We start from the raw sequence: 16636 nt of genomic DNA, 5'->3' as shown, positions 1-16636 counted from the left end.
AATTTTCATGCTGGGCCAATCAGGTGTCCGAAAACCTTAGAACCTGGATAAGAGCTCGTTTTTCGGCGTCAAATTCGACAGCGATCTTAGAGCAGGACCCATCACAAAACCCTCCAAAAGGCAACTGATATCGGCAACATTGCCGATATCAGTCGCTGCCCACTTTGGCGAAGCCTTTGGAGGGTTTTCGCAGTTTCTTGCCATGGCGGCCCACCAGTACCTTGTTAGATAGCAATAAAGGATTCTGCCTGGAGACTGCAGGTAGCTCAGGGTTTCACCTAACGACGACGGTGCCTCCTGTTCATCTGGATTGCGGAGACGTCTTGTTATAAAATTCACACAGCTCTCTGTGTCGCAGTGCAACTGGCGTTGATAGGTCTCTGTTGGCATTACTGCTGGCAGATCGCGCGGACAAAAATGCAATTGGACGTGGTGCGTAACGCGCACAAGTCCTGAGACTGCTGTGCAAAGTGTGACTAGCGTTGCGGTCGGTCGGCAAAGAAGCCGACCGACTTTTTTCGGATGTTCTCTTCAAATTATTAATTCCCCACCTTCATACGGGTTCGGTAAACGTGCCAGTTATCGTTGCGGTGGTGGGCAGAGCAAGATGTACATGTGTAGCAAGTGCTGTGATGGATCATGAGAGAAGCTGTTTACCAAGGTCGTAGAATAGGATCCATGGTTGCGTATTCTTCCAATCTAAACTTTTTTTGAGACAAATTTTCAGGGTCGGATACATCTTTGATCTTCAGGCCAGGATAGCATGTACAGTGGATTCCACAACGATTATTTTTTTTGTATTTTCTCTACCTACTCGTCCGTGGAGACACCGCTATCTGAGTCGGCCATGTGCGGTGAGATACCGTGGTTCGTCCCGTTCGCTTTCGAGCGGATTTTATTCCGTGGCATGCTCAAGCGGTTCTTCTTCACTTTCTTGCGCTTCGGCGGACTAGCATCAGCACTTTCCGCTTTCTCGTTGCTCTTCTTCTTTGACGCCTTCGTTGTCTTCTTGGCGGGATCCTTCGAGCTACTTGACTTACTCTTCGGCGCCGGTTTATTCGACGTTGCTTTCGCAGGCATGTGTGTTGGGATCGCAGGTTTCGCCGCAGCTGAGCCATCGCACACACCGCAGATCCACGTCTTCGCCATACGCGCCGCATGTCGCTCCGACATGTTGACGCACTTCGGATGAAACTTTGTGTCGCACGACGAGCAGACCAACGTGAGTTTCGGGTCTTCTTCATTGGTATCGCACACGCAGACACGGGTCGGTTCCTTGCGAGCAGCAGCATGCGGCTTGCAGTACAACGCGTACGTGGTTCCGTCAATCTCTCCACCGCTTTCCACTGCACAACGTAGATGGTAATTGCGCCGACACTTGGCTACAACACAGCCCACCGTGGCTCCAAACTTGTGGCAACTGGTACACTTGAGCTGTCGGCCGCGCTTAATTGCCTTGGGCAAGTTCATGATCAGACCATCAGCCTTCACGTACACTTCTGGCGAGTGTACGGCGCAGTTCAAGTGCACATGCACAGACTCGTTGGGCCTGTCAGTGTACTTCAAGCGCACAGGAGCCTCAATAAAAGGCCCTTCCAGAGCCATATCTGCAGTGTCAGTCCCTGTCGAGTCTGCTCCCTGTTTGGCTGAAGATGGGGGTGGCAAATCTTGGCTAGCAGCACCCCCTCCCATCACGTCTCCGCGGTGACAAAGAGCGCAGACCTTCTGCCTCGCGATCCTGTTGGTCGGTTGGGCTGGTTTGCTCTTCTTCGACCCACTCGAGCTTGGTCTTTTGGGAGATGGCTCGCGCTTGCGCTTACCACTCGACTTTTCCGGTTGTTCTGCTTCGTCTTCTTCTAACGGAATATGTTGCGGGATCTCTAGTTGGGTTGAGGCCGCAGCAAGGACAGCTCCAGCACGTTGTGCAGCCGGTGCTGATCCAGATGCGCGTGCACTAATTTTCCCTGGAGCCTTCTTCCCGTCTACATGATTCGCGCAAATCATGAGGTTCTTCGATAGTCGAATAAATTTGTCGGCTGACGGAATGCAGTCTGGGTGGAAGGCTTGTGAGCAGTGGATACAGCTCACTAAACCAGTATTGTCTTCACCTTTCTTGTTGCTATTGGTCGTAGCTTGCTTCGAGCAGGCATGACAAAAGTGGCTCGGGCAACGGAAGCGCTTCTTGCCAACCCACTCGACACGCGAGTTCTCTGCCAGGCAACCCTTATGGTAGAATCTGCCACATTTGGCTACGGAGCACTGCGTGACACCAAACTCAACGCCCATTTCACCCACCTGCTTGCAAATCAAGCACATATGACGACCCTCAGCGCAATCTGGACACAGCCACTGCTCGTCGTTGGGCTCGTCTTTCATGCCCACACAGTCGAGGTGGAATGAACGATGACACGGACCATCACACAGCAAGATCAGCCCACCGTCGCCGCAAAGAGTGCACAAATCGTCAGTCTCGTTAATAATGCCACCTTGGAACAAGGCGATTGGGGGGTTCGCGTCTTCAGTTCTTGGGTGTTTTGGAGGGCGACCGCGTCCTCTTTTCTTTACCGGAGTGTTGCCATACGCTTCATCTTCACTCCCAGCCCTGCTGCCTGCAGGGGTGCTTCTCCTTCTCCTTTTCTTCTTCGGCGTATCAAAGTCTTCATCCTGGAACAAGTTCGTTCGCGCAGGGGCTAGTCGACAGCTTCGCACACGTGACTTTTCCAGTTTTGTCAGGTATCCTTTCACGAGATCGATCTGGTCGTTGGAGAACTCGTCACGATACTTCGAGCTCACAGTGTTCAATACCTGGATAGCAATGTCGTACTCGTGCTGAATGTCGCGACTGCCATGTCGACCATCGTCAGAACTGTTGCCTGAACTCATCTCAGCCACCAAGCTCGTCAGAGCAATATCCAAGTTGCTGATAAACTTGATCTTCGACTGGCGCGAGTTTACAGCACTGCCATCTTCCAGCTTCAAACTGAGCATTTCCACCGACACAGCTCCCGGAAGAACCTTCTCCCAGAAATTCGGATCATCCACGGATAGTTCACCCGTCGACCCCTCGGCCACGAAGGAGGAACGGTCAATTGCCATTCCGCCCAGCGACTTTCTCTTGTTAGACTTCAAGGGCGACTTTTTCTGCTTTGGTGATGCGATTCCGCCCGTATCGCCATCAGCGCTCTTGCTAGCATTGGAGCTGCCGCCTACAACCAAAACACGAGCGTTTTCCTTCAAGATAGTCTCAATATCCCGTTCAGCAAACTCCTTCGACGCCGTATCATCGTCCTCCATAAGCGCATACGCTCCACGCTTCAACAGCTCCACAAGTTGTTCTGCCGACGGCTTGGTGATCTGAGAGTTCTCGTTAAATGACGCCGTGCCTAACACCGCGTGTTCAAGCCCAAGTTTTCGTGAGGCGCGGTCGAACATTTCGCTTTCATACGTGTTGCGGGTCACTAGACGATAAATTTGAACACTCTTTTTCTGCCCAATGCGATGGCAGCGTGACTGGGCCTGCAGATCATTCATCGGGTTCCAATCACTGTCGAAGATAATCACCGTATCAGCTGCAATGAGATTGATGCCCACGCCACCAGCTTTCGTACTCAGCAGGAAAATGAACGACTTCGAGTGGGGTCTAGAAAATCGATCGATCGCGCTCTGCCGCACGCTTCCACCAGTAGAGCCGTCCAGACGCTCAAACACAAAAGAATTTGCCTCGCAATAACGTTCCAGCAAGTCCAGTTGCTTGAGAAACTGGCTAAAAATCAGAATTTTGTGACCGTCCCGTTTAAGCTTCGGGATCAGTTTGGACACCAGCATCATCTTGCCTGAGCACTCGATCGTTTTCTCCATCACTTGAGCAGGTGTGGGGTTGCTGCCAAGTTCGTCCAGCTCGCGCTCCTCCACGCCCTTGATCAGGAACGGGTGGTTACAGCATTTTCGCAGTTGCAGCTGAATATTATTCAGCGTCGGCAACCCATTCTTTGTGCCGCGATACAGAAAGCTCTTGTTCTTGTCGTAAATGGCTCGGTAGTACTGCTTCTGCAGCGTCGTAAGTTCCACAGAGACGATCGTTTCTTCCTTCGGAGGAATACTTTTCTCAACGTCCTCCTTCACTCGACGCAAAATAAACGGTGCGAGCAACTGCTGCAACCTCACGACTTGTTCCTGCGAATGAAGCTTTCCGAAGTTCTGGTTAAACTCCTCCAAGCTCGCAAACTTGACTGGCTCCAGGTAATTTAGTAAGACCCATAGCTCCTGCGTGTTGTTTTGCAAAGGCGTGCCCGTCAGCAATACCTTCCGATCAACGTGAAGGACGCGCATCATCTTAAGCACGCGTGACCCGGCACTCTTCAATCGGTGAGCCTCATCCACCACAACTAAGCGCCAGTGAATGTGCTCAAACTCTTCGAAATCCGCCAAAATGGTCTCGAACGTAGTCAGCAAGATGTGGAACTTGAAGATGGAGTTGCCCAAGCCCGGATAATACCATTCCTGGTCTCGGACGACGGCTCGCATGTCCTTAGCCGTAAACTTAGTAGACCGGTCACCGATATCGTGATACACGCACACATTGAGATCCGTCCAACTTTCTATTTCACGTCGCCAATGTTGGATCGTAGAAAGAGGCACGACAATCAAGTAAGGCCCTCGAATGGACTCCTCCGACTTCATGTGTTCGATCAGAGACACAATCTGAACCGTCTTACCCAGTCCCATCTCGTCAGCCAAAATGCACGACCGCTGGGCCTTGATGCACGAAACCATCCAATTGAGACCTTCAACCTGATACGCACGCAGCGTGCGGCCTCCTTTGTACGTTGGTGACTGCTCGTACGGAACAAACTCGTTCGCATCTCCACTTGAGCCCGCACTCTTAGCGTGTGATCCACTATTGGCTGCGTTGCTCCGCTCAGGGAGGAAGCTAGCAAAGTGCTCGTGTGGGTCGATGCTGTTGTCAACGACCCCAGCGTACAGATGTTGCATGGGGCCACTTGGTGCACTATAGTTGGCGTGTTGCATCAGCGTCTGTGTCGAAGCTGCCGATGCCACATCTGGCTCCGCAACTCCCACTTTGAGCATTCGCTTGAACTGATTGTAGCTGTATTGCGCGTACTTTGAGCCTTCAGGTGCCGCATCATCAGGAATCTTTTCCAACCGAAGCTTCGTAACCTGCTTTGCTTGGCAGTACGGAGGGTACATGAACGCTGGTCGGGGAGAATGAAAGTGGAAAAGAACCTGGTGGGAAGAAGCACCAATCAGCGTGACGACGTCTTGAAACGAACGACCTGCCACCGATATCTTGTTGACGGCTACAAGCACGTCACCAATCGAAATAGCTCCAGACGCCTGCGCTGGACCTATCATGCCATTCGCAAGAGGTTGGAAACCCAGAACCGAGACATTGGTGGTGCAACTGATTCCAAGACGCATGCCCAAACCGAGGGGCGATCGACCCAGAATAATGCAGTACTCCGTGAAGGCTGGGAGCTCATTGAAAGCTGATGCGGGGTATATCGAGTCAAATCGAAACTCAGCACTGACAGTCTCGAGCTTCGTGGGGTATCCAAGCGCAACGTGCTCAACGATAGAGCTCAGTACCTCACCGACCTCTTCTTCCGTTTTTTTCTTGTGGCCTCCAGCTTCGTCATCGTTCTCTTCGTCGTCATTTTCCAGCGTCAAGATTCCAGGATAGAAAGCTGGTCGATTCAGAAAATCAGTCTCGGCGTCAAAGTCTGCATCGTCATCAGACGAGTCCCCGTCCTCATCCGAATAATCTTCATCGTCGTCCTCTTTTAAGGCCTTGGGTGCTAAGTGCTGTTTCGTAGTCACGTACGCGTTGGTGTGCATTCCACACTGCTTGAGCACATCCTTGTCGGGCGTATGATTGTTGAGCAAACAGTGAAAGGCGAACAGTTGTGCCTTTACTTGCTCTTGCATGTGGAGTCGTTGATACGCAATGCTGCCGTAGGCTCCTCCAACTGCTTTAATGCTACGACTGCAATTACCCTCGTGGCCGTTGCCTAGAGTACAGAAACGATCTTTTTCACAGCACCTTTTCCCGCTCGTGGCTGTTACTAGTGCGTATTGGTGTCGCTTAGCACAGCACGGCAATTGGCACGTAGTCTCACGGATCTCCTTCGCGCTAGGCACACGACTGAACTTGAAATACCTCTGGATTTGCTCATCGTCTCCGATATCCTCCGGACGCTCCCACGTCGAAAATCGAACCGACAAACCCATCCACTTGACAAGGAAAAAGGTACCAGCACGATCTTTCATACTGATTGGCGCCAAGCTCTTCGTCGCGCTGATCCCTTTAGGGCTGCGCTTTGACGTTTTCTTGTTAACTTTACCTTCACCATCGGCTCGCTCCATAAGGATATTCGGGGCGTGCGTAGACGTAGTAGTTGCTTTCTTGTCTGCCTGTGTTGGGGTTGAGCCAGAAGCTGAAGGAGTCGTCACTCCCGTGGATGCTTCTATCTCGATGCTCTTCAATTTGTGTTCGGACTCCTCCTTTGCTTTCTCCATCTTTCCAGTAAATTTCTTACGCACTCGGCAGTATCCACAGAACCACTCACCTTCCGGTAATTCCGTGACGTTCGGGGTAGCACAATGCATATGAACCTCACCATCGCATCGGTCACATAGCAGAAGCTCCTCACTGTTATTGCTGTTTCCACATATGCAACAGCCGATCCGATAAGGTGCCCACAGATCGTAAAATGCTTCTGCTTCATCACGAAACTCTTTCTGAAGGCGTTGGTCTTCCTCTGCGTCTCCTGAAGGAGGCAACTTTAGCCACGCAGACGGGGATAATATCCAGTCATAGATCCACTTCTCGAATGTGCGCAACAACTCAGCAGCAACGCGCCAGATGTCAGATCCCTCAGCATTGTACGTCTTGCAGTTTTGAAACACCAGTCGAACATCCGAGGCAAATAGTGACACGGCCGACGGTCCAATGTAGTAACTTTCTCGACCAAGTCGTGTGGAAATTGTTCCAAGGTCCATCGGATTCGTGATGAAGTTGAGGTAGTCAGGAACCTCTTCAACATCGACAGGGTGCTCAAAGATGTCGCCTCCCATTTCTTTCGTCAGCTTTGTCACGATTCCCTGCATTCGCTCCTGAATGATATCGGCATTATTCATCAAGAAATAGTCGGTCACACGTGGGAATTTGGGCTCGTACTTGAGTTGACGTCGCCGTTTTTCGATCTGCTCGTCCAAATGGTCGGCTGGGTCCACCTTGTGGTTCAATATCTTCTCCACAGTCAGTTTATTGGCCTCCAGATCGTCCACCTCATCCAGTGGTTGGTATCCCTCGCGACGTAGCTTACGATCGTACACGTGCACACGGTGAAACTTCTGGTATCCCTCAGGAATAAAAAGCTCCAATTCGTCGAACGTGAGCCAGTACAGGTGCAGATACGACCGACCGAGGAACTTGCACAAATATTCGACGAGTCCCGACGAATCATTGGTCCGTCGTCCGACAATCTGATCCAATTGCGGGTAGCCCGCGTCCTATACAACCCAAAATCAGTACATTTACCCACCTCAAGTCGCAGCCGAAGCCTTAATAGCTTACGTACCGCTCTCAATTGATAATCAAGTTGCTGTGCACGTTTCTTCTTGTCTGCAATCATGGCTTCTTCACCCTCTGAGATGTCGTCCTCCTCCACGTACTTTATTTTCTTGTTTGCCCGGCGCTTGCGGCGTTTATCACTGTCCTCGCTCTTTGTTGGACTCTCAGTCTTCACGTCGGTTTTCACTGCATTGTTACCAGCGTGGGCAGGGCTTAATTCGGGCCCAGTGACTGTAATCTTTTGCTCGAGAGTGCCAACGAGAGCGGGCGTCGTTGCGAGAGCTACATCCTGTTGACTGGTGGAGAGCACTGTGTTCGAGTCCACCGTAATCTGCTCGACGTCTTGGACGGGTGCGGGCGTCGCTACAGGAACTTCTTCCTTCTGGCTGGCAGGTGGTGTTGAGTCTGTAGCCGTAGTTATCTGTACCTCAGCGTTAATAGACGCGGGTAGCACTGTGTCCGCGGCCGTAATCGTTAGCTCAGCAGCGTCAACTGGCGCTGGCGTCATTGTAATAGCTTTTTCCTCCTGAGTAGCCGGCGAAGCTACTGTGAAAAGTAATAACATAAACGATATCATCATTAAAACGTATTTAAAAATCTTGAAAGCCCATCAAGGTCAACGCAAAAAAGACGCGCCAACGGCCGAAATGTCGGTTCTGCCAGTACTATAGCATTTAAGGACGAACCTGGATCAGGAGATCTGCTGTCCATGATCCCCGCGCAGCCACAAACGGGATGCAGCAGCGACGGGTCTGGGTGCACAGGAAGCAGCAACGGGTCGACAAAGAGCGGTGCTCTTCTCTGAGGACGTTGTAAGCGAAAGTGGCGGCGACTGTAGTCCTGTGAAGGTTTGATGTGGCTTACATATTATTTGCAATTCAATGAATTGATGACTGATGCGGAAAATGGCTACGTTATTAATTTTGTCAATCAGTGATTGACAATCATGGGGTTGTCGAATGTAAGGTAAGTCAGTCGGAGTACTGAACCAGATCGAATACGTCCCCCAAAGTTTAGATGAGAGGGCTGGGTGGGAACTTGCAGCGGATGACCCGCATCACCGCCCAGAATGGCCGTTCAGTACTGTATATGATGCATGCGTTCTACAGTATTGATGGTACATGAACATGTACCTATCGGCGAAGAATTCAACAGTCGCATGTGGACCGACCGAAAACGATGACAGCAACCAAAATCGGCCCAGAATCCATCTCATTCATGATGTCATGGACAGTCATGAGTCGACGATGTATCGTTGGCCTGAAAAACTTAAAACTTTGTTGGCACCGTAATGACTCATTACGGTTGTCATCGATATGGCTTAACGACGGGAAGTCATCCTAATAATTCTACAAAGTTGCCGTGCGATCGCAATTCGTCTCATGAAAGCTTTTATCCCGACCTGCGTCATGTATCCGTCCAGAAGCTGGGAGATGAACTCATGAGCATTTACCATCTTTGCCGTTTCCTCCATTATCGGCATTTCATCGAAATCGTACGCGATGCTCTCTGCGGTCATACCGATGGAGAGTCCCGGTCTTGGCCCACAAGATCGAGTTGTCTCCTCAACCACGTAGCATTGAGTTTTTGAGTCCACTCCATCCAACAAGACCTGACCACGGATGTGTTTCGCTCAATATACAGAGTCTTCCCGTCGATGACATGGCTGAAGACAGAGCTCATGCCTCGGAGCTTTCGACCCTCGGTAACCTTCGAAGTCACTTGGGTTTACTCTGACGTTTAGATTCAGCTCTGTTATAATCTTTGCCACTTACGCATTTTCATTCTGGTACGGTGGGAAGCTGGTGGAAGACGAATCGATTACCTCTTGCAGCTGATGCGTTCCCTGATGGCCATAATTGTGCAATCATAAATGTGGGGCCTCGGTAGGCTACATCGCAGACACAGAGAGCAAATTGGAGGCAGGAAGCATAATCCTCTCTCTACGAGACTGCATTCGGTCTGCAAACAGATACTGCTCTTGACAAAATTGAGTTTAACGACGTCTTGTTCCGGTACCCGGCGAGAGGAATTCCAAGCTCACCACCGAGGCCAGTGAAATCGTGGCGTTTTGCGGTGGTGGTAAGAGCTCGTGTGTTGCCCTGTTGGGGCGGTTTATTGATACAACAAGAACGAGCTTAATAGTGCCGCTGCTGTCATAAAAATGGCGATTCTCCAGATACCACTGCAATACGCGGAGCATCCGTCGAAAACTCATCTGCTAGTTGCACGCTCTTTCTCGTCAAATAAGGCATCTTATGTCTGCTCAACTGTAGTGACAAGAAATAAGTACTTTGTCAGCTTCTCCGCCATCCAAAGCTCGTCCAGCCCAAATGACCACATCCCCAGCAATGTAAATACTATAGTACACGGCCACCTTGTGCGGCAAGCTTGATAAGTACGACAAGCCATCGTATTCCTCGTAATTGGTGAAATCGAGCGTCATGATCACAACCATTATTTAGTACAGCAGAAGGCACCATCGATTGCCGACCCCAACCATGTCCATGACGAAATATCTGCGTTCAGGTTTGCTGAGTGCATTGTCATCCCGCACAGTAAACTTACGTGGAGCTTCGGTCCCGGAATTATTCAGAGCAGCAGAACTACATGTAGTACGCGACGCGGCTACTTCTCAACTAGGAGCTTCTCATGGAGCGAATGATCTCGTGCCCAATAAAACCTCCGTCATCTTCCTATTATCGCTCAGCGAGAGCAAAGGCAGCAGATTTGGTTTGCTCATGTGCCTTTGCTTCTTGAATTGTGTACAAGCGACGATACACCACGCTTAAGGTCAACCAGCTCGTGATATGGGCCTTCTTCGACAACATGACCGTCAGCTAGTACAACAATTTCATCAGCGTGACGAAGCAAGAACATATATTCTGTACCAAGCCCATTCCTTTCATTTTTAACTCTCCTCATGCAATTGTTGCGTTTGAAGACTTCCGATACAACTTCAGTGGGTCATAGCAACACACCATAAAGTCTTTTGGATCGGGAGCATCGATCAAGGTAAAGCTCTTGCACGTGCTGGCATTAGGGCCAACCACTGCAAATACGCGTGGAGTATTGCCGGAGATGTGCTTGTTGCGATCAAGTGCCTTGTTTAGCTTGGTCCAGAGCTCCGACTTGAAAGATTTCTTTTTGGAGACAGTAGTGCTGATCGTGGCCACAACTGTTTCTTTAACGTTGCTCCCTCTCAAAACCCCTTCGCAAATTGCTACGGCCTCGACGAACGGGAAGTTCACACTATCAAGATGACAAAAGGCTCCAAAACATAGCCGCGACAAATTGTCGAAGCAATCCTGTTCTGTGCTACCGTGGCATACCACCGGCCGGCCGTGCAATACGAGTCGATCGTATCTTTGATTTGAGTACGCTGGGTCAGAGTTAACCACGACATTTACCATCTGAACAGGAAATTTCTTTGTAGACCGCCTTACAGCGCTGTGGAAGCACTGTTCAAATGCCGAGCCCTCAAATCCAGCTTGGAGCGTTTGAGCGATCTTGTAGAGGTCAATCTGCTTCTGTATGTCCATAAAGCGCCCTATCCGCTTAAATGCATATCCAGAATCCATCGCGGTCTTCCGATGGCAAACCTGCCAGTAATGTTCGTCATCGTTGGGATCTACGACGTAGTCCCGCCGAATTCGATCCCACAAATTGTATCCTCGGGAGCCTAACTGAAGCTCCAAGTCAAGTGTCTGTGCACTGCTCACACGAGCACATACTCCATCTATTCCATTCTTGACATCGACGCGATTTCTACAAAAGTCGCGGAGACTTCCGCCGCTGTAAAAGTATTGCTCCTGGGCAAGTTTCAGCGTAGTTTCTTGCTTCTCTTGATCCAGGCCAGTTAATCTCTTCCAAGTCGGTAGTGTCAATTCAGCGTAACGCAACAAATCATTAAACTGCCACGCCGGCAGCACAACTTCATCAGTCGAAAACTCGTCCTCCATGAACGACGCCAGCAGTTGATACGGAAAGAGACCAAACCGATGTTCAACTTCCATTCGGGAGTAGCCATCAACAAGAATCAACGCACCTTGGGACTCCTTCCTGTCAGGTATCAATGAAATCTTCGCAGCCGTCAAGTTAGTCTTTTTGATGCAAGAATTGCTCTCGCCATCAAGATAGACCACAGCATTAGCTTCCGATGAACGATTCAACCGGCGAACAATCAGAACCTTCCGCTTTTCAACAACTGATAAGTAAAATCCGACTAATGCGAGGAAGCACGACTTGCCAACCCCAGCTGAGCCCACGATCGTGACCCGCTTGTCCCTCTTGGACATCATCCGCAAAACCAGGTTCCAAAGGATGAGCCCCTCCTTCCGCACAAAAAATGTCGACGGAAATCCTCCATACTCTTTCCAAAACTTATTCAGATCAGCAGTTGCAACCAAATTCTGCTCAGTCTGTTTGTTTTGCCCCAATACGTCAAAGAGGAGACTCAATTCGTCGGCCGAAACATCAATTGTCTCAGCGTTTCCAATCGATTGCTCTGATCGCTTCCTCTTTCCTGTGATGTCTGCTTGCATCTCTATCTCTGGGGCCTTAAGAGGTGCCTGGACAAGAATGTGAACGACGTCAACGGCACGGTCCTTGAAGATCCTAGCCAATTGGCTCATGGACGCCAAGTGACCTCTCTCCAGCAAAATCTGGGCCGCTTTTGTGTCTCCGTTCTCAATTCGCTTTACTTCAGTTGTAGTAAGCCACTCGCCGTTATCGTTCTTGGCCAGATATACTCTCAGCTGGGCGGCGTTCAAGTCTCCGTAGATCTCCACAGCTTCGTTTTTAATCGTCTTTTGCAGCTCCCAGACACGGTCAGTTCCCTTTACAGCGACGGGAAACGCCGTACCGACCATTCCAACGATCAAGCACCACAGTTCCAGCTCTTGTGGTTCCGGCTCCTGCTCGCATTCCTGCTCGTGTAGCTCCTGCTCCTCCTCCTCCATGCTCAGCACCCAAAAATCATTTGCGTATTTTTGAGATGGTAGTGCGAAAAACCTCAGTTGTCAAGGTTTTTCTAATGTGACCTGCTACAAGTTGAAGTCATCAAATGGATACATCGCCGTCTATTGATGTTTTCTAACGTTGGCTTGTGCACGTGCCATTGACGTCGCAAGTTCAATAGAGCACAAAGCTGCTCAGTTCCTCCATTGTCACTTCAACCTCCTCACGCTTGTCGAGGTTCTTCACCTTTACGATTTGCTGCTCCACTTCTGCTCCACCCAGGATCACAGCGTGAGTGCTACCGTAGCGCTCAGCAGCCTAACACAAGAAAAATTACGTTAGCAATATGTCTGCAAATGTTCCGTATCGGAAGCGTATCAACATCACCTTCATTTGCTTTTTCATATTGCCCTTCCCATGACAGAAGTGAACTGTCAGACCACGCTGACGAAGCGTCTAAGGAAAAAAAAAACGGCGCCAATAGTGCGATCAGGAAACATTTAACTCGCGCCGTCAACCACATCGTACCTGCGCGACACGCATAGCTTCGTGAAGCACATGTTTCGAAGTATCGCCAGCGAGCACAGGGACGATCTAACGCATAAAAAACGTTAGATACAACAGTGTGATCATTTTCTACGCTACGTGTGAATCGTACCGCAACGGAGCACATTGCCTTGGTCGGTTTGTCACGGAGAAGGTTCAGTCGATCAACTCCAGCAGCCCAGCCCACACAAGCCGTCGCTGGTCCTCCTAATGACTCCGCCAGTCCATCGTAGCAGCCGCCAGCTAGGACCGCAATACCACCACCAGTTGCTTGCTCTGCGTCAGGCTTTTCAACGAATTCGAACACCGTATTGCTGTAATAATCCTGCAATCGGGCCGATCATGTGACACGAGTGAGTTCCTATACGTTTTGTATCTTGAGCACACAAGCAGAAGCCGTACCAGTCCTCTCACGAGGCGTGGATTGTGCCGATAAGTGATGCCCAAAGCGTCCAAGCCACTCAAGACATCGTCAAAGCGCTTAAAGCAAAATACGATGAGCATCACTCGTTGTCAGGAAGCAATAAGGATGTTCTTCCTACCGTTTTGGAGTCCTCAGAGAGAAAGGCACTTAGTTGTGGTGCATCAGCAATAATCTTCTGGTCGATCTCACTCTTCGAGTCCAGGATTCGAAGAACACTTCCTCGCTCAAGACTTACAGTAGAATTGCGAAAGGAGCCGACGGTCATAACATTGCAGATACAAGTTGTAAAAATGCCAACGAACCGGTTGATGCTGTCGGATGAGAGTTCGTCCCTGAATTTTGAGAAGAAGGCTTCCAGTGCGAATCGGTACCTTGCGCGACTAATTCGATAGAACGGGTCAGCACGCTCTTCACATGCATAAGCCGCTACGAGATAATGTATAGCTACCTCTCACCGTCGCCTAAGGAGTTCAACTCTAGGACAACTTTGTGTTTGATCCCCAGAGCATCCAAAGCATCAGCAGCCATAGCAATAACCTGCAATTATCAAAGACGGTTCGCATAAGTCCATAAAACTGTAGGTAGACCGTTCTTAAAGAAAAATAACACCTCTGTGTCAACGGATGGCCCCGTGGAACCAACGAATTCCACGCCTAACACAACAATGCATCACATTAGGCTACAGTTCCAAGCGCGCTGTCATGTCTACAGCAAACTTACCAAACTGTTGAAACTCCCTGTATCTTCCGCGTTGAGGACGCTCGTATCTGCGTCAAAAGAGCAGTTAATTTAAGAACACACTCGCACTAGCAACTAAACTGGAGATAATACGGCAGTCTACACGCACCGGAACATGCTACCGGAATACGAGACTTTGTGGGGCAGTGAGAACATTAAGTTATTGCTCACAAGCGCCCGCATGATACCTGTAGGAGCCCATCCACGCAGTTAGCTGTGATCCTTGAACCAATTGCTACAGTTCGAGCACTTACCAGCAGTGCCTTCCGGTCTCAGCGTCACGCTTTTGCCCGAGTTGTCCTTAAACGTATACATCTCCTGCAAGTGACCAGTTTATTGGTTCCATTCTCCACCTTTGATCAAGCATCTCGACGCACCTTCATTACGATATCGGATCCGTCACCCAACGAACGCGAAAACAGGTCAGTGTACTCCAACAGCGGCGTCTGGATCTGCAAAAACTCGGTTGTCAGTCCTACACGCACTATTCAGATCATACAATGCATCCTTGTTCACACTCACTGCCCGAAACCCATAGCGGTCGACAGTGCACTTCAGCACATCCAACACTTCACGGTGTTGCTGCGTGTCGTCGACCAACAAGTCCCTTGTGCCTCTCACACGACTGACGGCTTTCGCTTTAGCAGCAACCGACAGGTACCGACGCATCTGGCTCGCCTGTGCAGAACCCGCTCGCCACAGCGCCAGACCCCGCATCCGTCAGCCTCACGCCCTGGTATGATAAAATGCAAAAGTGTGTCATACTAGTACTTGTAGTGAAATCATTCAATATTCATACGAATTTTAGCGAATCAAATGACGCAGGCTCATTTGCTGGCTGGAACCCATAGCAAACCGACCATGAGCTCGGAACCGCAGCTACAGGAAGCGATGCCAGCCGAGGATGCTGTCACATCTGTCATTGACGCCAAACTCGTGCGTCACACTCGACGCTGCAACGGACGCGACGTCTGTTCATGTATGTTGCGCGTGGAGAGCGCCTATTTCCAGAAGAACCTGACTGAGAGAGCCGCAGCCAAGAAGCGCCACGGAGACAGCGCCACCGTGCCAGTAGCAACAAAGACAAAAACGCACGCGTACCAGAAAGTGGCCAATATTCAGCAATTTAACTATGAGCTCAAGCTATATATTGCAGGGTTCCTGGCGCCTATTTCGCTGGGAAGACTTGGAATGGTGCGTGCAAGTGTGAAGAGACGGAATGCAATGCGTTGCTGACGTGTGGTGTGGCCTACTGACAGACCAACAAAACGCTTAAGCGGGACGTAGACATTATGGCCAAGCAAGCCACCGGAGCGTTCCTGGCCGAGACACCTCGGGATAATCTACTCAAACAAGAGAAGCCCAAGGGGATGGAATCATGGTCACAGTTCATGCACAACCAAATGACTTGTGTGCACAAACTGTTCGTCTACTACACTGGCTACAAAACGGGTCCGATGAGGCAGCAGTTCCCACTCTGGTCTTTTGGTATTGTCCACGTGGATCCGAACGAGCCACACCGAATCATACTACCAAATACATGGTCCTTTCACGGTCACAACCCGTGGGTTCGGCGGCGTGGCAACGGAAAGGACGGCGAGTGGCTGCTGATGAAGAAATACGCTGCGAATAAAGCCCCGAAAGATTTCGTGGGGCACGTGAAGACGTGGGCGAACTCGTTACGGCCAGGATCCATGCTAGCGATCGCAGTATGTTACTTCTACAGAAGAGCAAGATGCTTATTGATTCACACTAATGCTGTCTGTACCGCTAACAGTATCAGAATGCTGGTTCGGTGGAGCCAGCGTGGTGGGAGGCGCAAGCTTGGTACGTCTGGTGCGGTGATGGCAAACAATGTGAGTCTCTAAAGCCCTGGTGTTTTGCTTACTGGAACTTCACCTAACGCTTTCCTCATGTACAACGTCTGGCAGACCCTGCAACTGTGTACGACCCCGAGACAGAAACTCGCATACAAGTTCATCCAGATGATCTACTGGAGCACTTCAGAGTGAGTTTTCTTGCTGATGTGGCGAACAGTAACGAAACTGGGACGAGACTGACTGATGTCTTTTATGCAGACACACCCGCTGCACGTTATTGACGTGTCATCCCAGCCTGGGTCGTTATGTCGACGATGCGCTGGTCAGAACAGGACGTTCAAGTACTGCCACGTAGACAAAGGCCATCCAATGTTGTAGTCGCTGGCTCATGGTGACCTGTCAGCTAAATGTACAAGAGTAAGAGAATACGCAGGACAAGATCACTTTGCACACTAAGCTCCAGAAACTCAATCCATTCATGGCTTCATGTATAGACCTCATAAAACTTGCCTAATCATCCTAAAAAACTTAAAAAAAACTGCACCTTTTAGAGCT

At 50.1% G+C, this 16636-nt stretch overlaps 5 protein-coding genes across 5 annotated transcripts; 1 reads left to right on the top strand and 4 right to left on the bottom strand.

Moving 5' to 3' along the window:
* Nucleotides 1-810: 810 nt before the first annotated feature.
* Nucleotides 811-7487, bottom strand: PITG_03401 (chromodomain-helicase-DNA-binding protein, putative; the record flags this gene model as incomplete). Its single annotated transcript, XM_002906425.1, has 4 exons — nt 811-961; nt 1064-1631; nt 1683-7398; nt 7446-7487. The coding sequence occupies 4 exons, from the start codon at nt 7485-7487 to the stop codon at nt 811-813; spliced, it is 6477 nt and encodes a 2158-aa protein (XP_002906471.1).
* A 3028-nt stretch (nt 7488-10515) lies between these two features.
* PITG_03400 (crinkler (CRN) family protein, putative) lies at nt 10516-12465 on the bottom strand (the record flags this gene model as incomplete). Its single annotated transcript, XM_002906424.1, has 1 exon — nt 10516-12465. One exon carries the CDS (start codon nt 12463-12465, stop codon nt 10516-10518), a length of 1950 nt encoding a protein of 649 aa, XP_002906470.1.
* A 200-nt stretch (nt 12466-12665) lies between these two features.
* Nucleotides 12666-13788, bottom strand: PITG_03399 (histidyl-tRNA synthetase, putative; the record flags this gene model as incomplete). The annotated part of the gene is made up of 6 exons (XM_002906423.1): nt 12666-12871; nt 12941-13009; nt 13082-13147; nt 13212-13424; nt 13502-13579; nt 13642-13788. The coding sequence occupies 6 exons, from the start codon at nt 13786-13788 to the stop codon at nt 12728-12730; spliced, it is 717 nt and encodes a 238-aa protein (XP_002906469.1).
* A 179-nt stretch (nt 13789-13967) lies between these two features.
* Nucleotides 13968-15005, bottom strand: PITG_03398 (histidyl-tRNA synthetase, putative; the record flags this gene model as incomplete). Its single annotated transcript, XM_002906422.1, has 7 exons — nt 13968-14060; nt 14133-14176; nt 14244-14290; nt 14371-14449; nt 14516-14579; nt 14639-14713; nt 14784-15005. 7 exons carry the CDS (start codon nt 14976-14978, stop codon nt 13968-13970), a joined length of 597 nt encoding a protein of 198 aa, XP_002906468.1.
* A 117-nt stretch (nt 15006-15122) lies between these two features.
* PITG_03397 (uncharacterized protein) lies at nt 15123-16459 on the top strand (the record flags this gene model as incomplete). Its single annotated transcript, XM_002906421.1, has 6 exons — nt 15123-15326; nt 15399-15455; nt 15521-15970; nt 16039-16117; nt 16193-16269; nt 16340-16459. The coding sequence occupies 6 exons, from the start codon at nt 15123-15125 to the stop codon at nt 16457-16459; spliced, it is 987 nt and encodes a 328-aa protein (XP_002906467.1).
* Between the last annotated feature and the right edge of the window lie 177 nt (nt 16460-16636).

The sequence above is a fragment of the Phytophthora infestans genome, genomic scaffold, assembly GCF_000142945.1.
Source record: "Phytophthora infestans T30-4 supercont1.4 genomic scaffold, whole genome shotgun sequence".
NCBI lineage: Eukaryota > Oomycota > Peronosporomycetes > Peronosporales > Peronosporaceae > Phytophthora > Phytophthora infestans.
Note: the sequence above shows the minus strand (reverse complement) of the source record. Positions and strands in the feature narration are given on the sequence as shown.